Source organism: Aplysia californica, unplaced genomic scaffold (genome assembly GCF_000002075.1).
Source record: "Aplysia californica isolate F4 #8 unplaced genomic scaffold, AplCal3.0 scaffold00243, whole genome shotgun sequence".
NCBI classification, from domain to species: domain Eukaryota; kingdom Metazoa; phylum Mollusca; class Gastropoda; order Aplysiida; family Aplysiidae; genus Aplysia; species Aplysia californica.
In genome coordinates, this window is record NW_004797513.1 from 114976 (window position 1) to 133961 (window position 18986).

Genomic DNA, 18986 nt, shown 5'->3' on the forward strand with positions numbered 1-18986 from the left:
ACACCGGGTGTGTATATTATGTATCACATGACAGACGTAAACCTCTCACCATATTTCCTTGGGACAACAGCGTTCAGGACATATGGAGTGTATAGCAACTTCAGGTGTATGGCTACTTAATAACTTGATCATTAATGATAAAATAGCATCTGTATAGCTCAAATTACCGCTCAACAGTAAGCTCTACGCGCTTTACAATCTATTCTATTACCTCAGCAGACGTGATAACATTCTGAAACAATCTCAGCTTCCTGTGAAGCATACAGTGCAAGCTGCCATTCTACAGGCGCTAAAACACTAACAACAACAAAATATTCTTTACGTTCCATCTATCAAAGCAAAGTAACAAAGTCCCAATCATGCTGCATTTTCCCATACTTTCTTCCATATCACATGATCCAAGGATAGGTAAATCAGACCGTATCTTTCGAGTCTAGGTTGTGCTCTATGTAAAAGTCACTGATGACACACAAGACACGGTCGAGGTGCGACACAAATTCCTCAATGTCCGACATGAGCACGTGTTCAAACTGCCGAGAGGTCACATCAACAGACTCATCGGCTGCCAGATGGGTGATGAAATCTTCACGGTACGGAATCGCCTTCACTGCAACCTAGGGAAGACAAGATATAGGTCTCTTTGTTTGATAGAAGCATATAGACACAGTAAAAGACATTAAGTGCTAGGAAAAAAGCAAGACTGATAGACAGAAACATCAGAGAAGACAAAGGGCCTACAGGTGGCACTCTCCACACACCTAGGGTATGGGTTGCCAAATTAAAGAAATTTACACACGAGCGTGCCAATATCATTTTTAACACTTTGAACCCTTGCACCGGAGGCACATAAAACTGCTCATATGCCTAGCCACCGGTGTAGAGGTGGGTGAGACCCCATCAATTACCCTGCCCACTTGAGACAAAACATGTACGGAAAACAGCGTTCACTACACAAGACATTGATTATTTTGAAAATCTTTCTGATTTAGATGCTGGTAATGACAAGGATTACCCTGAGTGGGATATGGAATGTGATTCTGACGACCATATAAATGTTAGTGATATATCGCTCAGGAGCTCAAGCAGAAGGGCACGGTAGTCTCAGGAGGTCAGAGCTCAAAGGTGTAAATAAATATCAATCTGAAATATGCAATACAATATAGGCCAACTCAGCAGGCCAACAGTTTTCCTTTTAACAAATCTGCAATATTGGAACTATGAAGACATTCAAAGTTGTTAAACCCAATTCATTAAAATCCTGGAGATATCTCTCTTTAAGAGTTTTGTCTTCTCTTGTTCTTATGAGAATAACGCTTAGAACTTCTCAAAGTTTTGATTTAGTAGTTGAATCCTTTCTTACACATCCTGACAAAACACAAAGAAAGACTAACAGACAATTTCAAACTTTCATCAGGTGCCAACTGGCTACGAAAATAATCCTGAACTTTTCTGAGCCCATAGAAATGAGAGCAAAGGTTTTCAAAATTTAGAGATTGAATTGTCCAAGGCATCTTGTCGTGATTTGATTTTATACTTCGCAATAATCGTCTTAAAGCCGGCAAAAATCAGGATAATTTCGTGAATCTGGATTTCTTGATTTATCTAGAGCAAAATGGCACCTCTAAGGAGAAGATGCAGGATGTAACTCACAGCAAACACTCCCCTGACCACCCAGCCATGGTAGTTCTTCAGCGTCCGGCTGTAGGCGTTGCTAGCACACACACTCAGGTCAGTGCTACCTGAACTGCACTCTCGGAGAAACTCCCGGATGAACTCCAGGCTTCTGTGGACAGAAAAACATTCAGCTTGTAGGGATATTCAAATACAGTTGAACTTCTCCAAGACAACCACTCACTGTTGAAGGGAATTTTTTTTTTTTTAAGTGTTTTATGGCGCTCGCAACTGCATAAAGTCATATGAGCTTGCTGAACATGTTAAACATTTTCAGCTGATAGGAAAGTTTGAATTTTGCTCGGATGGCGGCTAAACCCAATTTCTATAGATTTTGGACCACAAAGGGATCTTTAACGTGGGCAACTTGAACATGGGACCTTCAAGATTTTTCGCCCTTAACCGAGAAGGCTAGGTGTAGATCTTTCTTACCATAAGATTAAAGGTGTGGCTGAAAGACAGTAGTAAGAAGGAGCCAAGGGGTAGCAGTAGAAAGGCTGCAGAAAAAGTCAGTAGCCCAGAGGAGGGGGCAAAGAAGGTGAGGGGGTGAGGGCAGAAAGTGGAGAGAAAAGCAGACGATAGAACATTGTTAGAGAGCAGGAAAGGATGTGAAAGGAGAAATTTTAAAGAAGTCGCTATCCTGATTTGAACTTGTGGCCTATTGAATAAGGGGCGAACACCTTAACCTCTAGACTATGAGAGCCCCCTGGAAGGAAATATTTCTGTCTTAGACAGGTGGACGTCTTCAACAGTGTCACTATAATATAGAAAAACAGGGGGGAAAAATATTGCAGTACCTCATTTTTCATGCAACAGCAATTAATATAGGCATATTATATGCCAAAGAAGAGGCTGCAATTGTTAAAATGAAATTTTAAAAAACACCTTTATAAAAGATTGTCTGTGGAGACACTCAGTTTTGCACAAAGTGAATATTTTTTAAACAAAAACAAGAGTCGAGTTTTCATCACTTGACATTTCATAGCACGAAAAAATCTGCACACCATTGGAGTCTAGATGGAAGAGTCGCAGTTCCATTCTTATTCATAAAAGCCGAAATCCATTTGCATGTATAAAGTTGTACGTTTATTATTTTGGTAAAAAAGGAAGAGGATACACAATCAGCATATGTAACACTACAATGGCTCATATTCTTTTATACTGTTTCTTTCCTTTACAGAGAAAACATTTTGCTGAACACGATTCCGATCTTTATATAAAAATAATTCATCATATTCTAAACAGGGTGCACAAAAGTATGAAGCCAAAAGATTTGAAAAACTAATCCCTGTGCATGAAGTTTTCCAAATTTGACACTGATTTGTGTGTGTGTAAAAAAAAATTGAGTAGCTAAATTTTCTTACAGCAGTGGTGATACATTTTTATAAATACATCCTTCCCTTTTTTTTCCTAGACCCCCATCCTTCTCTTCCGCCAACCCAAAAACTGCAGCGATCGTACCTCTTCAACCAGAGTAGAGCGGAGGTGGCACTGTTGGAATGTGTGTGTTGCTGGGCCTGGACTTCCTGCAGCACCATGGACTGGAGGGTGGTGAAAGTCTCCGGGTCACTTGAGTATTTCTGATTGATTTTCTGGTATCACAAAGAGAAAAACAATATTCAGTATAACACAGGTAGGTCGAACACAGAAGACTCGAAATCCCACATCCAAACAGTGCATGCAGTCCCGTTTGTTTTGTTTTTTTTCTTCTTTATATTCTTTATGGAACACTGATGTCCATATTCTATCATTCAACCATAGAAAGTAGGATCAATTTTTGTATAACAGCATGGGCCGGAAACACAAGACAACAAGATAAAGAAAAATTAAATCATGTAATTATGGAAAGCATGTAAAATTTCAAGATCTACATTCCCTTACTTGGATGAATTGTACATAACAGCTAGCACCAAAAAATTTATTCCACCGTTTTAGACAACAAACATCCCTTGTTCCCTCAAATAAAAACATCAGTCAGAAGTAAAAAACCTACGCTTTTTATCTGTAACAAAGAAAGATATAGAAGGTCATTTTAAATTTTTACTATCATCAATCAAAATTCTGCCATCTTAACCATCTTGTTATAAGTATTTATATGACCTTAGAGCATGCATCAGAATAACATTGAGTATGTATCTAGCCTAAGATTATTATTGTTTATATTGCTCTTCATATATATATATATATTTATATATAATGTATGTGGACAATAAAGATGTATTTTATCTTATCTATCTATCTTATCTTGTCTTCGTAAGATATCCCTCGAACTACCGAGACCAGTCCCGATGAATCAGAGTTATCCGTGTTATACTGTCGTTTTTTTTAAAGTTATTTCATTTCTTCCCCTTCAAAAATTCTAAGCCAGGGTTCACAATATTATGTCAATATATGATAGCACAAACTTTGGGCGAGAGCTAAGACTTTCAAAAAAAACTTCGAAATTTTATATTCTAATACAAAGAGGAATAGCTCACCCAACCATGTGTTAAACTAAAAAATCTCTTTAAACAAAGTTGATGGCTCGTTCAGAATGTTATAAACTTTTATATATGAATGCATCATAAAGAAGAAAAAAACAGCTTCCCTCTTAAATTTTAGCTTTATCTTCAGGGAATCTAATAAAAGAACATACTAAAACTCCCCTGATTACATTACTCATTACAACAGAGTTCACAATCCAGAATACCAAGAAAAATAACAACACAATAGTTTCCATTTTCGACTATATAAAGTCTGGTCTTCTGTTCTTTCCCTTTGCCCTTGGCGACATCATAAAAATGTGTGTAACTCAATTCCCTTATGTGCCTATAAACATTAATCACCTTACATAGGTGGTGACAAAAGGGTTATTGATAACTAGCAGATTTTATGTGACAATTTGACATTGGCCGTCTATTACTGAAGAGATGCACAAGATACTTAAGTCCATAGCCATTCAACAAAATTTCTTAGTGTGTTAATTAGCCCATTAGTATTACATAAAATCTTGCTGTTTTGGGGGTTTTTTTCATTAGCTATCAAGCCAAAGAGTGTCATAGAACAAGGCTGAATAAATGTGTCATGAAAACACAGTTACAAGACAACCGAACAATCGACTATTACAAACTTCAGGGTTTAAGTTATCTTTTGTAAGTCACCTTGATCTCAGATTAATTCAATGCCTTCCTAGTCACATTACATAGGTAGGGTCCACATTTTTTACTTTACTGGCTTTTTGCATCTTGAGAGACAATCTTAAAGCAGTATGTATGATTCAGCTTTGCGTGGGCAGTAGACATAGAGGAAGTAGATCACTAAGCGCTACTCCCCTCCCTTCAGATCTTGACTTCCTTGACACACTCCAAAAGAGAAGCATGGTCAATATGTTTGGAATCAAGAAAGAGGGTGTCTCATTATATTACAGGTGTGACAGGGTCCACACGGCGGTCAAATAAATAGGAAAAAACATGTGGGCATTTCCTCAAAAAAGTCACTACAGCAGATGGTGGTTTTTGAGGTAAGTTTCCTGGGCACACAAGGTATCAAAAAGTGTGGATTAAAAGCAATCAAACTATACTTACTCTGATATTACCAGTGAAGTCCATCTTCACAGGGGCAAATGCTGTTCCATTCAATTTATCTGAGGAAAGACAGGGAAATGACATCAGGTGATATCAAAGAAACAAGTACTGTTTATAGAACCTATGGAATAGTTAATTCAAATAAACTAGTAGTAACAAAATGTTCCATGACTAAAATGTACAAATTCATAAAGAGGCTCTTCTTTACAAAAACAAAACTTAACTTTACAGGATTCTTATCAAAATTCACAAGCATAACTTTGAAATGATTTGTAACATTTTGTCTGTCACAATTTTGTATACTGGTATCTCAAAAAAAGACTCAATTTCATGACTACCATCCATCCTATCAACTGACCATGATAAAATAAGGGGTTTTCACTCACCAAATATTAGAGCCAAGTTTCTACATGCATCTAAAAAGGGGTTGACCAGAATCCCACTCGCCTGACTCGTATCTATGTGAGAAAAACTGAAACAAACAAAAATCCAAAAGTGAAATTTGCATCTACTGCAGAAGTACTTCACAAAAGAAGTAATAATTTGCACAAAATATGGAGAGGCAAAAAAGTAATCATCTATAAATCAACCAGAGAATAACCAACTCTTTAATAACATGGTGGATCATTATAACAATAATGATAATGTCTTTAAAACTTTATCAGTTTGATCTACAGTTTCACTGATAAAACGAGAAAACAAGAAAATTCAATCTTTATTAATTATTTGGACAGCAGATGAATGACAGGGAAAGATCAGGATAAGTAGCTTTTCTGAGAGCATACAAGCAAACGAATGAAAGGAGAACCATATTCACCGATGTCTGTCGCAGGTCTATCACTTGATGATGATTAATTATTTCATGAAGTCAAAACATAAAATATAACTTGATTTTCTCATCAGTATACGTTAGTTAAAATCACTGTTAACAGGATTTACCACTCTCGACTCACTTTGAGGGCATGGTGGAAAAAAAAGTGGAAATGGTTCCATCTATGGCATCTTTGAAATCTTCCCCGGCCAAATCTTCGGACGAAGCTGCAGCGGACAAAACAGACGGGGAGGCCAGGCCTTGACCATCTCCCACAGTCAGCTCACCGCTCTTTTCAGGCGGAGCAGAGAGTCCATTCACAACACTCGAGGACGACAAGACCTCCGACGATAGCGGTGCTTCCGACGATTTGGTAGGTGTGGCATTCGTCGCTGTCACACCCACGGGCAAAGGGGCAGAGCTACCTTTGGATGTCATGGCAGAGGAGGAGGAGGGGGAGGGGCTTGAGTTCTGGCTAGACTGCTGAACGCCAACAGGTAAGGGACTCAGGGGTGGTGTGTCTTTGTTCACAGGAATCCCGTTAAAGGAGGAGGATGAGTGAACTTTGATACCATCCGGGGAGCCATTAGAGGTCGTCTGTCTGCCTCGAGACATTCTGCAAAAGAGTTGTGACAAATTCTATCACTCAAATGCATGGAGTTAACATTAAAACACACAACAATTTATTGGCTATATCTTAACAAACTCACAGAGGCAATTTCTTTCTTTTTTTGTTCGAGTGTAATGCCTTCTACAACAATAACAAAACTAATCTAATCTGAAACTCGAGTTTTAGACAATGTTTTAATATTTCAAATAACTAATTCCATTATAGGGACTGAAAAGTTTAAGACCACAACAAAGTTACACTCTTAACCCCATCCTTACTGGGGCCTTAGTGGTTAAGTCGTAAATGTACCAAGGATTTTAAAAAACTAGAAATATTGGGGAGGCAGACTCTTAAATGGATGGTACATGTACTAGGGTGTGTTCTTGATGAAGGCATTTACCCTTGCTCAAAACAAGGTTCTGTACTTTCATGACCAGCAACGGAACAAGTGTACACAAAAGGATCAACATTCACTTTTTATTTATTACATTACACTCTGTGAATGCTTATGTGTACATCAGAGCAAAGCAAGCCTCTGCAAAGACACATGAAAGTGTCCTTATATTTCTTTTCAATTCAAATAAGCTCATACTTTGATCCTATAATCCTTCCTATCATTACTTACTTTTCTGATGGAATGGGCCTTGTAATGGTTGATCTTGTTCCCTATGAGATTGAAGAAAAGAAAGGTTGGTAAACAAAGGCATCAAAAGAAGATAGTGTCAAGAATGCAAAGAAAAATTACTAATCTTACTATGAAAATGACCTTATCAGCTCCCAATTTTCTTTCTCAGGGGAGAAGAAAAAATGTATATACCTAAAATTTCTTTCATCAGTAGTGGAGAATTTAATGTCAGCACAGTCTGCTGTACAGTCTAAACAAGAGATGATGCTGAAACACTGAGCTGTGCTCAATGAAGCACACTGCTGAAGAATGAGCATTGTTCAATATACTTCAAAGAATACAATAACAACATGCCTTTAAATAGCAGTATACACTTCATCATTACATTTTAAAGGCATGAAAAATAATATACAGTCAAACCTGTGTAAGACGGCCACCCATTGTCAAGGAGAAAAGTGGCCGCATAAGACAGGTGGCTGTCTTAGGCAGGACTGATCAAGATGAAGAAAACAAACAATTCCCATCTAAAGTCCCCATCAAAAGTAGCCGCATTGTTGTTGTTTTTGTTGTTGTTGGTTTGTATTTTGTTTGTTATTTTATTTTGTTGCTGATTTTGCGCAAGGGTGACAATAAAACGAAATGTGTCAGATGTCGAAGTCCGAGTGCCATGTTAAAACAAACACATGGGTCTCCACCAATCAGAGAATGAGCGACGCTTCTGTCGCAAGTACATGTTGACATCCATTTTTACTTTGTTACTGATTGGGTAAACAGTGACCACTCATCTCACGTACGATTTGTGTATGAGTTCTGGGCGGGGCTTATGGGTTATGAGGGATCACATGCTTACCTCACCAGCAGCTGAAACTTGGTACCTATTGATCAACAGTGGGAGGGGTCTACGTAACATGATTGGTTGGAGGGACTACCTAACAACAACGACAAGTGATTGGATTCTGACGGCTCACCCACAACGCCAGGGCCCAGTGCACAATTTATGACAAAACGTAATGGAGTCACCAAGGTGGCCGTCTAAGACAGATGTTATTTTTTAGTGTGATAGGGGTTGTGTATTAAAATATGGTGGCTGCGGCCGCGTTGGACAGGTGCCCTTTTTACACAGTTAAATTATATAGAAAAAACGCAAGGGGGGAAATGGAAAGTGTCCGTTTGTACAGGTGGCCGTCTTACAGAGGTGGCCGTCAGGGCAGGTTTGACAGTACTAATGGCCAGAACTGTTAAAGTACTTTTTTAAAAGTACCTAAGAACAAATTTAAGTACAATCTAAAAAATGTACTTAAGCACAGTAAAAGTACTTGAGAGTACATTTTGAGTATTTTCTGCTAATATGCTAAAACACTTCAGTGCTAATGCAAAACATCACATTGAATAACATATCCAGTATATTTGACAAATTAGGCCATTTATTACTAAAAATGTAAACAGTATGCCAAACCAAACAAACAGACGCAACTAGTGGGTAAGTGATATTATGAATAGAACTTGTTTGAGCAAGACAAAGTGATCAAATGTAAGTCAGTCCAAGAGGTCGGAAAGTTCTACAGGAGCAGTATCCAAATTGGAAAATGTAGATACAAAGTTGCTCTTAAAAAAACATAAAATTGATGAAAATGGCCAGCATAGAAATGAAAAAGTGCATTGAATTCTTCATTAACAAATCCTCAATTCAAGGAATCAATGTAGCCTTCAGCAAAAACCACAAAAAAAAGTTTAAAAGAAATTTAGGTAGCCTAAAAAATTGTACATTGAGAACTCAGTTTCTATTTCAACTGATTATAGTGGTAAGACAGATTTTGGTCACACTGTGTAGTCCACGGCGCCCACGGCAAACCAAAATACATGCAGTCTCATAGAGTCTAGTAAGTGTATTTGTGTAACTTAAGATTCTCTACTACAGTAGTCTCTGCCCGAGATCCCAGAGCTCGGAAACAAGGAAAATACAGGATCTTCGCCGACGAAGCCAAGGAAGAATGTAGAGTGACCCATGAACTGACGTGACCCCTGGGTGGGTTTATGACATATGGCGAGCAAAGAGTGGTCAACCTTGATGACCAATCACAGTGGCATGAGGCATGCCATATATATACACTCATTAGCCTATCGTGAGTCTTGAGATTTTTATCTACTTTTATCCAGTTGCCCCTCCCCTTTACCTGTCCAACAATTTTAGTTTTCCATCTCTGATTGAGCCCCCGCGCTTTTGTCGTTACACACCATTATGTTGTGACCACACCAATTAAAATTCAGGCTGTCTCACAAATTCAGGAATAGAGAAGAACTGCTTTCAAAGGTCAGAGAAGAGTTCACAGTTCGATGTGATCCCGCCGGGAGCAAACTTGTAGGCCCTACCCACCCAGCGAGTGATGTAAGTTTCAGTGGCGAGCTCAGATAAGAGTGCGATGTTTGGTGAAAAGAAACGCATCAGTCAGTTTACACCTTGGTAAGATCCCGTCTGGGGCAAACATTGTACCGTTTCATGGAGTTTTACAAAGCTTGTGATCACATTCACGAGAGCGGCTGATCTTTGACGCGACGGGCCGTTCTTTGATCTCAACTTTTAACTCTTGGTTGATCGGCTGTGTCCGTCCACGTGTTTGTTCCGTAAATTTTAATCAGAAATGCCGGCACATACCCTTTTGTTAAGCTTCAAAAGTACTCAAAATGTACTTTAAAAATACTCAAGAGTACTTTTCTAAAACGTATCGGAGTACAGTAAAAGTACAGGTTCTAAAAAATGTACCGGAGTACAGTAAAAGTACCGAAAATTGTAACGTCTCTGCTAATGGCAGACACATGTCTTTTCCATAGTGACAAATGGAAATTAAAACATATAAAATGGCTTCACGAAAAAGAGACACACAATTTTAAAAGTCACATAAAAAAAACCAAAAAAAATAACAACCTTTTGAGTGGATAAGTTCTAAACTACAGTTACACAGTACAGTAGAAACTATTAAAGACAGCCGCCCATTGTAGAGGATATAAGTAGCCATATTAAACAGGTGGCTATCTCACACGGTGTCATAATAATGTAAAAAATAAGCAAAGAAAGAATTGAGAAGTGGTTTTTAGTATAGGTGCTCTTATACAGGTGACCCCTAGAGCAGGTTCAACCCTACCACGATTTCCACACTGAAACAATACTGTAGCAGACTAGTATTCCTGAGTCATAAAGTGTGTGTCCAGCATTGGTAAGCACTGACCGGTAATCTTTGCGCATTCGCTCGAGTTGGAGATGGTGGGATGGCAGCATCCCTGACATGTTGATGAGGTGATTCAAACATAGGAGTGTTCGCCAGCAGCTTCATACAGTCTTCCAAGGTGGTGATGAAAGTGTCACACGTTGCTCCAATCAGAGATGTGGATTCCGTCAGTTTCTGTAACACAAAAAGAAACAATCAACAGAGCCAGCAGCTTTGTGGGAAGTAACATGAATGACATAAGTAATAATAATTATACTTAATTAATCAATAATTTGTATAGTGCATGTTCCCACTCAAAAGCAATCTCTAAGCACTTTACTATCTATTTTATTACCCTAGAAGAGCTTATAACACTCAGAAACATTCTCTGTTATCCGGAGAGCATACAGTGTAAGCAGCTGATTAAGCACTCAAATACCAACAAACTGACAAGATATTTAACTGTTTATAGCCGTATACCTATTCCCACACGTGAATTGAGGAAATATATGTAAAGGGCCTTTCCCGAAGACAGAAAATCAGGCCCCTAAAGGGGTTTAAACCAATGACTATTTGGTTGCGAAAATAACAGCCTAATTGCTAGACAACTGACGCCACATTATAATGTCTATGACTTATGAAAGAAAAGGATGGAGAGCCATAACCATCAAAGTCAGCTCCAAAGTATATCCCCACTCGACAGCAAGCTCTAAGCGCTTCACACTATATCATTATGTTTACCCCAGCAGACCCTAGAATTCTCAGAAACATTCTCAACTCCCCGTGAAGCACACAGTGCAAGAAGCTGATTAAGCACTCAAACACTAACAAACTTACAAAATCTTTCGCTGTCAATATCCATGCCCATCTGAATAAAGCGAGGAAATTTGGTAAAGCGGCCTTTCCCAAGGACACAACATCGAATCCCTGACAGCATTTGAACCCACGACCTTACAGTTGCAAGTCCGAGAGCCTTACCTTTAGATCACCGACACCACAGAAGCATACTTCTAACACTTTCTCTCAGAAATGAAAATGGGTTCTAGAAATGCATCGGCAGACATGTATCAAACTATACATCAATCTAAGGCTTAAGTTACCTCTGTGTCCACTTTTCCGTCCGTCACTTTTGCAGCTTCCTTCACAGAGTGAACTTGCTGCATGAGCAGGTCACAGTACAACCTCAGCTCAGACTTTTTGGTCCGCACAAGATCAGGCATAGCATCTGAAAGCACAAAAAAGGGGGTTTACTGCACTTACGTAGTTAATATAAAAGAATTAAGGGCCCTTAGTTATCTAAAACAAATCTTTGCCTTCAGTCAATATTTACTATTTGTGAATGTAAAGCAGAAAAGGCAATGTCTGGCTTCTTGTGCCATGTCTTCACATTATCTCTGTTAATATAAAGGTCATAGGTGTGGAAAAATTTTCACGACACTAAACGTGTGTCTAACACTGATCGCCAGTCATTATGTGCTGAAGGTAAACCCTAACATGTAGCAGGACACATATGTCCCCCCCCCCAAAAAAAACCCTCTAGCGATGGAAGTCATAACAAAATATTTGCTATACTTATCGGAAATTCTGTGCTATTACTGTTTCAGTATAAGATGTAACAAAAACCCCCAAAAAAATCTTTATTCCATTATCCTTATTTATGTCTAAATTAACGTGACATCATACCAGCGTCTTTCCTTGCTGCGCTAGTTTCGCTGAAGGAAGCCTTTGAGCTGCCAAGGGCTATGAGCCATGACTGTCGGTCCTGTGGCGTGCTGGCCTTGACATAGTAGTGCTGTTCCCCAGGGATGATCAAGTCAAGCCTTGTCATGTCTGCTGGGTGCACTGCAAGAAAAGGGAATGATCTTAGTAACTGTAAGGTGACATTTACTTCTTTCCTCTCACCCAGTCCTGACATGTTTTTCATGTAAAAGGGGAGGGGTTTTTTGTTGGGTTTTTTATCTTTGGTAAGTGTTTTACTTTGCTTGCAACTGCATAAGGTCATATGAGCGCGCAGGACACTTTAAACTTTTTCAGTTGGTAAGAAATTTTTAATTTTGCCCGGGTGGCGACCGAAGCCTACTCTTATCAATTTTAGATCACCAAGGGATCTTCAACGTGTGCAACTTGCACACGGGCCCTTCGAAATTTTTCACCCTTGTCCGAGAAGGCTAGGGGTAGACAGGTGCTCTGGTGTGGTTTGCTTCTTCTTTCCTATCAAACATCTATCGTCCTTATCTCACCTCCTTTTTTATGTCTGTTACTCTCTTGTAACACCTCTAATCTTCTGGCGCTCATATGACCTTATGCAGTTGCGAGTGCCGTAAAACCTCTACTAAAAAAAAAAAAGAAGATCAGGGGAGTGACTGAAAGGCTGCAGAAAGAGTCAGGAGTGGCTGAAAGGCTGCAGAAAGAGTCAGGAGCCCAGAGGTGGGGGGCGAAGGAGGTGAGGGGGCAGAAAGAGGAGACGAAAGCAGACGACAGAACATTGCTGGAGAGCAGAAAAGGAAGTGAAAGGAAACAATTTTAGAGAAGAAAATTTTTCGGTTGCTACCCGGATTCGAACCCGAGACCTTTGAATGAGAGGTCAACACTTTAACCTGTAAGCCACGAGAGCCCCCCATGTAAAAGGGGAGTCACTTTGCATAGAATATGTAACACTGAAAATAAGTACAATGAGAAGACCACACTAGAGCATTTACCAACCAACATGCAACACTTGAAGCAGCAAAAAAGATACTTGTGACACTTGAAGCAACAAAAAATATTTTTCTAATAAAGACTTTCACTACCTACAGTAAAACATTGGGTGGGAAAGCATGACGAAAACAGGAGGTGAATATACAAACAAAACTAATAATCACAAGGTCTGAAGTGTACATGCAAGAGGTGATAGGCAATCTCAAACCAATATACATCTTACTACTTCAGATTAATTTAAAATCTAGAATAAAGCATCAGCTCTTCAAATCCCTTGAAAAGATTCCATAGCAATTTTAACACTAACCAACAACTTTTTTGTAAATTTATAAAAATTACCGAAATAAAGAGACTTCTGTTTCTCCTGTATAGAATGGACATGGTTGATAAAAATGTTAAAATTGAAAAATAATGAGTATTGTTTTGGATTTTGATAGAGGTCAGAAACAAAAATAAATCTTTAAAAATGTCAGCCTCAACACTTGCTACCTTCAAGCACTAAACCCAGATACTCTTTAGGTGAAAAAAGAAGTCAGAACTTTATGCTTTCTTTCTTCCAATTCATTCCATCATGGAAGAGCAAAACATTGCAGTATTCACTCTTTGCATTCTAAAGAACATACCCACAATGTCACACACAGTCATCTTTATGGAGCCTTTACAACCATTGTTCACATCTTCCTGAGATTTGTAGTAGGACAAAACACCATTGTCCAATATGAACCATCGAGGCTGCCATCCTGTAAAAACGAAACAATAGCAATCATAAAATCTCCATCAATCCTGGAAAAAAGTTACCATGGAAGTGAACATAATTGTCACTAATGGCTCAGCAATACATAAGGCCAACTTTCATTGTTAGAAATCACTGAAGATTTTACCATTTTGATCACCTTTGGTTTTGTACACCTTTTCAGGGAAATTCGCCTCTATTGTCGGGAAACTTCCCCACGCAGGTCTATTGATTTTCCATTTGTTGTTTTACTTTGATTTACCACTTTTATTAAGGGGGAAAACAAAGAAAAGAATCAATAAACAAGTATACGGGGGCTCTCGTGGCCTAGAGGTTAAGGTTTTGGCCTCTCATTCAAAGGTCCCGAGTTCGAATCCGGGTAGCGACCGCAAAATTTTCTGCTCTAAAATTGTCTCCTTTCACCTCCTTACCTTTCCTTCTCACTAGCTATGTTCTGTCGTCTGCTTTCCTCTCCTCTTTCTTCCCCCACCCCCTCACCTCCTTTGCCTCCTCCTCTGGGCTCCTGACTCTTTCTGCAGCCTTTCTACTGCTACTCCTTGGCTCCTTCTTACTGCTGTCTTTCAGCCACCCCCTTGATCTTCTGAGGAAAGATCTACACCTAGCCTTCTCGGAGAAAGGCGAAAAATCTCAGAGGGCCCGTGTGCAAGTTGCGCACATTAAAGATCCCTTGGTGATCTAAAATCGATAAGAGTAGGCTTCAGCCGCCACCCGGGGAAAATTATAAATTTCCTACCAACTGAAAATGTTAGGTGTGTCCCACGCGTTCATATATGACCTTTTGCAGTAGCAAGCACCATAAAACACTTGGCTACCAACCCACCCCCCCCCCAAAAAAAAAACCCAAGTATACTTAAACTTTATATAGAGTTTTGGAGAAAGTTGTTGAAGCTGTTTAAGGTAGATCTAAACAAAGCTGCTTTGGGGCAGCCCGAGAATTAAGTGTTCCCAGAAAAACTCTTGCCGACCATGTCTCAGGTCGATCAACTTTTGGAATGAGGGCTGGGAGGGAGAGAAATAAAATTATTGAAAAAGTGATTGCAGCTGAAATGCACGTTTCCCTTTAACGAAAGATCAGTTTTTACACATGTTTAATAATCTACATAGGCCTAATAACGAAATTTATTAAGAAGATCTCCCAGTATGGTGAATTTCCCCTCAAGGACTGGCGACGTTCCCCGTCTCCAAATGCACTTGAAAAAAGAACGAAGCAGCTGAAGAACAAAGCATCAAGACCAAGCAAACCAATCAGTCGACTATCTGCAATTCTTCATTGGCTACGAAAAGTTGCAGACGAAACAGGGGTCATAAATAACGTTGAGCATAGAAGAGGGGGTGGTGATCTTATACTTTAGCACGTTAAATTCCCAAAGTCTACTAGATCTAAACCCCGACTCAGACCTTCAAAACTTTGAACTGAGCCTAAAAATGCGTAAATAATTTTGTCACGAACAGATGGTATAACAGTGGTTTTCGGTCTTCCATCATGATTTTGGAAGCCATTAGTATAATCTGGAATAGGTCGACCTTGTTTTAAAGTGGTCGCTCGTTACGGAAAAGGGAATAAATCAATTGAAGAATTTAACGTGCTAAAGTATAAGATCACCGAGGCGGTGTAGCCTAGTGTAGGCTAGTTTTGTCGCTAGCTAACAGAGTGCCGAAGTTACCCCACTCTACTCTAGTAACTTATGACAACACAACAGAAACAGCAGATCTAGATCTAGATTAGATATCTAGATCTAGATCTAATAGTTTATCTAGTAATAGGCCAACTCAGTCTTTAGACACTTTAGTGTAGCTGTCCAGCAAGTGCAGCAACTTTGCAAGGGCAAGAAGGGATACCTGACCATGGCCATTCCACGGGTTTTTCCAAAGAAATATACTAAATGCACCATAGAGACACGGGATCTTAGCCTGTATCTTCAACAGAAACCATATATCACTAAAGAAACTCAAAAATACGAGTGGGTGGGGCCAATTTTCGCCGGTCTGCTCGACAGCGGTGAGGTGAATGGATCTTCCAGATCTTCTGCTGATCGATGAGGAGTTTCGACATCGAAGACCAGAGATCCTACTTAAATACTTAACATAAAAGACAGGGAAATCTATTTCACAGCAGATACTTATCAGATATTTCATCAAACCAACACTTGTTATAACATCCTGTTCAACAAAAAGAAAGAGAGGCATCAAACGTATCATGCATGTCCCTACCTGAAAGGTAGTTGGTCCACTTCCATAAGACGCCCTCCATGTTTGTTGTGATATACGTCGACAAGTAGAGCTATGCATAGCACTCTAAATGCATGTAATTCTAAAATCAAGAAAAGACTTGGTGTTGCTAACAGGCTTGACCAAAAGATTATTTTATTCCGATAACAGCTACAAACGTTACATTTTTACTTGTAGTCCTAATTAAACATGAGTATTTTCGTATGATGGTATGATTTTTTTTTCAAGGACATTAAAAGTAATGGAGGATGCTCTGTGGGCGGCACCCTACGCCTGATAGGAGCCCTGTCTCGCGGCGGAACTGTGGGCTACCTGCGCGTGCGAATGCCCGACTAACGCACTGAAATCTTGTTAAGAAAGAAGGTTTTATTCCGAGGTCCTTGAGATTAGGCAAGTCAATTAGTAAAAATGCCTTGCACCTGTGTTGTATTTAAGTGTAAGAACCGATATGCTGCTGCAGTGGACCGAAATTTTCGCAGTTAAGTTGTTTTCCTTTTAAAAAATTTGAATTAAGAAAGTGTTTTTATGCCCCCAGCAACACAATTTAGATCATTAATATTTATAAGAGGCTGGCTCCGGGGCTACATGCCAAGGCCAACCCAGGCTGAAAGGGATACAACACCCCAGCAGAAAGGCCGAGATACCCAATTTTTTTAAAGTATTCTTATTCATAAATATATATATATATATAATTATTATGTGTAGGTATATATAATTATTATGTGTGTGTGTGTGTGTGTGTGTGTGTGTGTGTGTGTGTGTGTGTGTGTGTGTGTGTGTGTGTGTGTGTGTATACCTTTGTGTGTGCAAATTAGATGCTACTGTAGTCTAAATGTTGATATCTAGAGGCTCCATTAGAATATGAAATCAATACCCAACAACAATAAAGATGAATATTTTCTATGTTAAAGAAACACCAAACCATACTAGATGAGGGGAGAGGGTAGGGTGGGGTGGATAAGAGTTTGAGTCTTGTTAGATAAAACTATACTCGGTTTAATTCTATTGTTGTAGTCTTCACCTAAGATCCCACAATCAATAATTCCGGTTCACTTAAGATTCTCCTGTTAAAAAAATAAACCACGTTACTCTCCATATCATACTTTACTGAACAAACAAAAACACAAAAAAAACCTTCAAAGGTCATGCACGCTCATGCATACGATCACACCTCCAAAGGTGCTGTTATCTCTTTCTTTTTTTTAGATATTTGAAATCATTGTGCGCTCCTCTTCGTGAAAACCAGGAAACAAAATTATTGTAATCAATAATATTATTATTTATAGACCAAGACATACTTTTAGCAATCTGATAAAGCTGGCATCGACCCTCTTTTGTGTCCGCTATTCCTTACACATAAAGTTAGTTATGGCACACGCCTAGAATCATGCAATCATATCTTAAATTCAGTTTAAAAGTATATTTTTATCCATTTCTTATAATTAAATATTTTAGCATCTTGAAAGATTATCTTTATAATTTGGTATGTTTGATAATTGTATGTTACTCGTACAAGTTTTGTTCTTATTTTACACATCTTTTTGATTTTTAAACTAGATTATAACATAACACTCTTAAAGAATTGAAAAGTCCGTATCACACACAGAATTTTTTTTTTCTCCCTGTCAATATCCGTCAGCCCGTCAGTTGATCACAATCTCTCTTTCTCTCTCTCTCTCTCTCTCTCTCTCTCTCTCTCTCTCTCTCTCTCTCTCTTATTTAATTTTTCCCATTCTCCTTCGTCCCTTCCCAAGGCCCGCCTCTCCTCTTTCATACCAGCCCCATCCCCTCTTCCTTGCGTGCATTCCCCCACCCCGCCCACCGCCACAACGTGGCCCAGCCCGATAAGATTCTATAAAAAGAAACGCCACAGTTTGTGATTTAGCCCACAGTCGGCGGCCATAGTTGGCGACGCGAAGAGAGAGAGGAGGCTCCATTAGTTCCAAGCTCCTTGGTTTTTTACTCGTACTTTTGTACTTTTGTGTTTGTTTTTCTTGCATTTATAAATCTATACTTGAGGGTGGGCATGAAATCTGTACACCATCTAAGCAATGTAACCTCATAGGGAAAATTAATTTTAGCATGTTGACTCACACCTTTGATTTAGATCAATTTTGAGAGGTTTTTGTCGATGGCACCTTTTTCTGATGTACCGGTACCGTGAAAATCAAGGATGTTTTTCACGTCTCTGAACCCTTCTTTTCACAGATTTCCGGGGGGAAAAAACATACTTTTGAGAAAGCTTAAGCATCGGATACAATCTTTTGCTACTTGGCATTTATACTTTGCATTTTTTCTCTATTTGATGGCATGTATGTAAATAATAACCAAGATTATGGTGGAGGCATGCGTAAGGATACATGTAGCCTAAATATATGTAGCCTACTATAATAGGCCTTACGTCTATGCTTTCTCAGTCCTAAGCCAAATAGCCCGCACGACTGGCCTCGGCATTGGAGGCCGGATATTTTTCGCGCTTATCTTGATAAGCTCGCCTCGGGTCCAGTCCTTATCTTATCGAGGTTCAATGCGAAAAACGGCCATTAAATGCGAAAAGCGGCCATAAGCAGATGCTCTAATACTAATACGTATAATACAGGTGATGGAACATTCTTGCATTATACTTTTGCGTGCCTATAGTGTAAAGTGTGTAGTGTGTAGCGTCTTGTCTGTCTAATCTACTAGCCTCTTATCATTGTTTCATTCAGTGCTGTTGGAAGTACAGGTTCTTTTCGTTTGGATGTATTTTTACTATGAAAGTGGCTATTCTCACCCGCCCGGAAGTTCTCGCAAGATCAACTCCTCCCCTCTTCTCTCTCTCTC

The 18986-nt window shown here is 39.2% G+C and overlaps 1 protein-coding gene across 1 annotated transcript; it reads right to left on the reverse strand.

Moving 5' to 3' along the window:
- Positions 1-240: 240 nt before the first annotated feature.
- Positions 241-16222, reverse strand: LOC101855194 (pleckstrin homology domain-containing family A member 8). Its single transcript, XM_005100289.3, has 12 exons — positions 16146-16222; positions 13804-13920; positions 12167-12325; positions 11584-11708; positions 10505-10678; positions 7281-7321; positions 6188-6661; positions 5621-5706; positions 5235-5293; positions 3133-3263; positions 1651-1783; positions 241-614 (listed from the first exon to the last, which is right to left on the reverse strand). Exons 1-12 carry the CDS (start codon positions 16183-16185, stop codon positions 414-416), a joined length of 1740 nt encoding a protein of 579 aa, XP_005100346.1. The 5' UTR covers positions 16186-16222; the 3' UTR covers positions 241-413.
- Between the last annotated feature and the right edge of the window lie 2764 nt (positions 16223-18986).

Bases quoted from the DNA above. Each gene is read 5' to 3' on its own strand.
- LOC101855194 (XM_005100289.3), bottom strand. From the start codon at position 16,185: ATGGAGGGCGTCTTATGGAAGTGGACCAACTACCTTTCAG. The intron at 10,679-11,583 runs GTAACTTAAGCC...TTTGTGTTACAG, and splicing joins ACGGAAAAGTGGACACAGAG to AAACTGACGGAATCCACATC. The intron at 615-1,650 runs GTGAGTTACATC...TGTCTTCCCTAG, and splicing joins TGGTCAGGGGAGTGTTTGCT to GTTGCAGTGAAGGCGATTCC.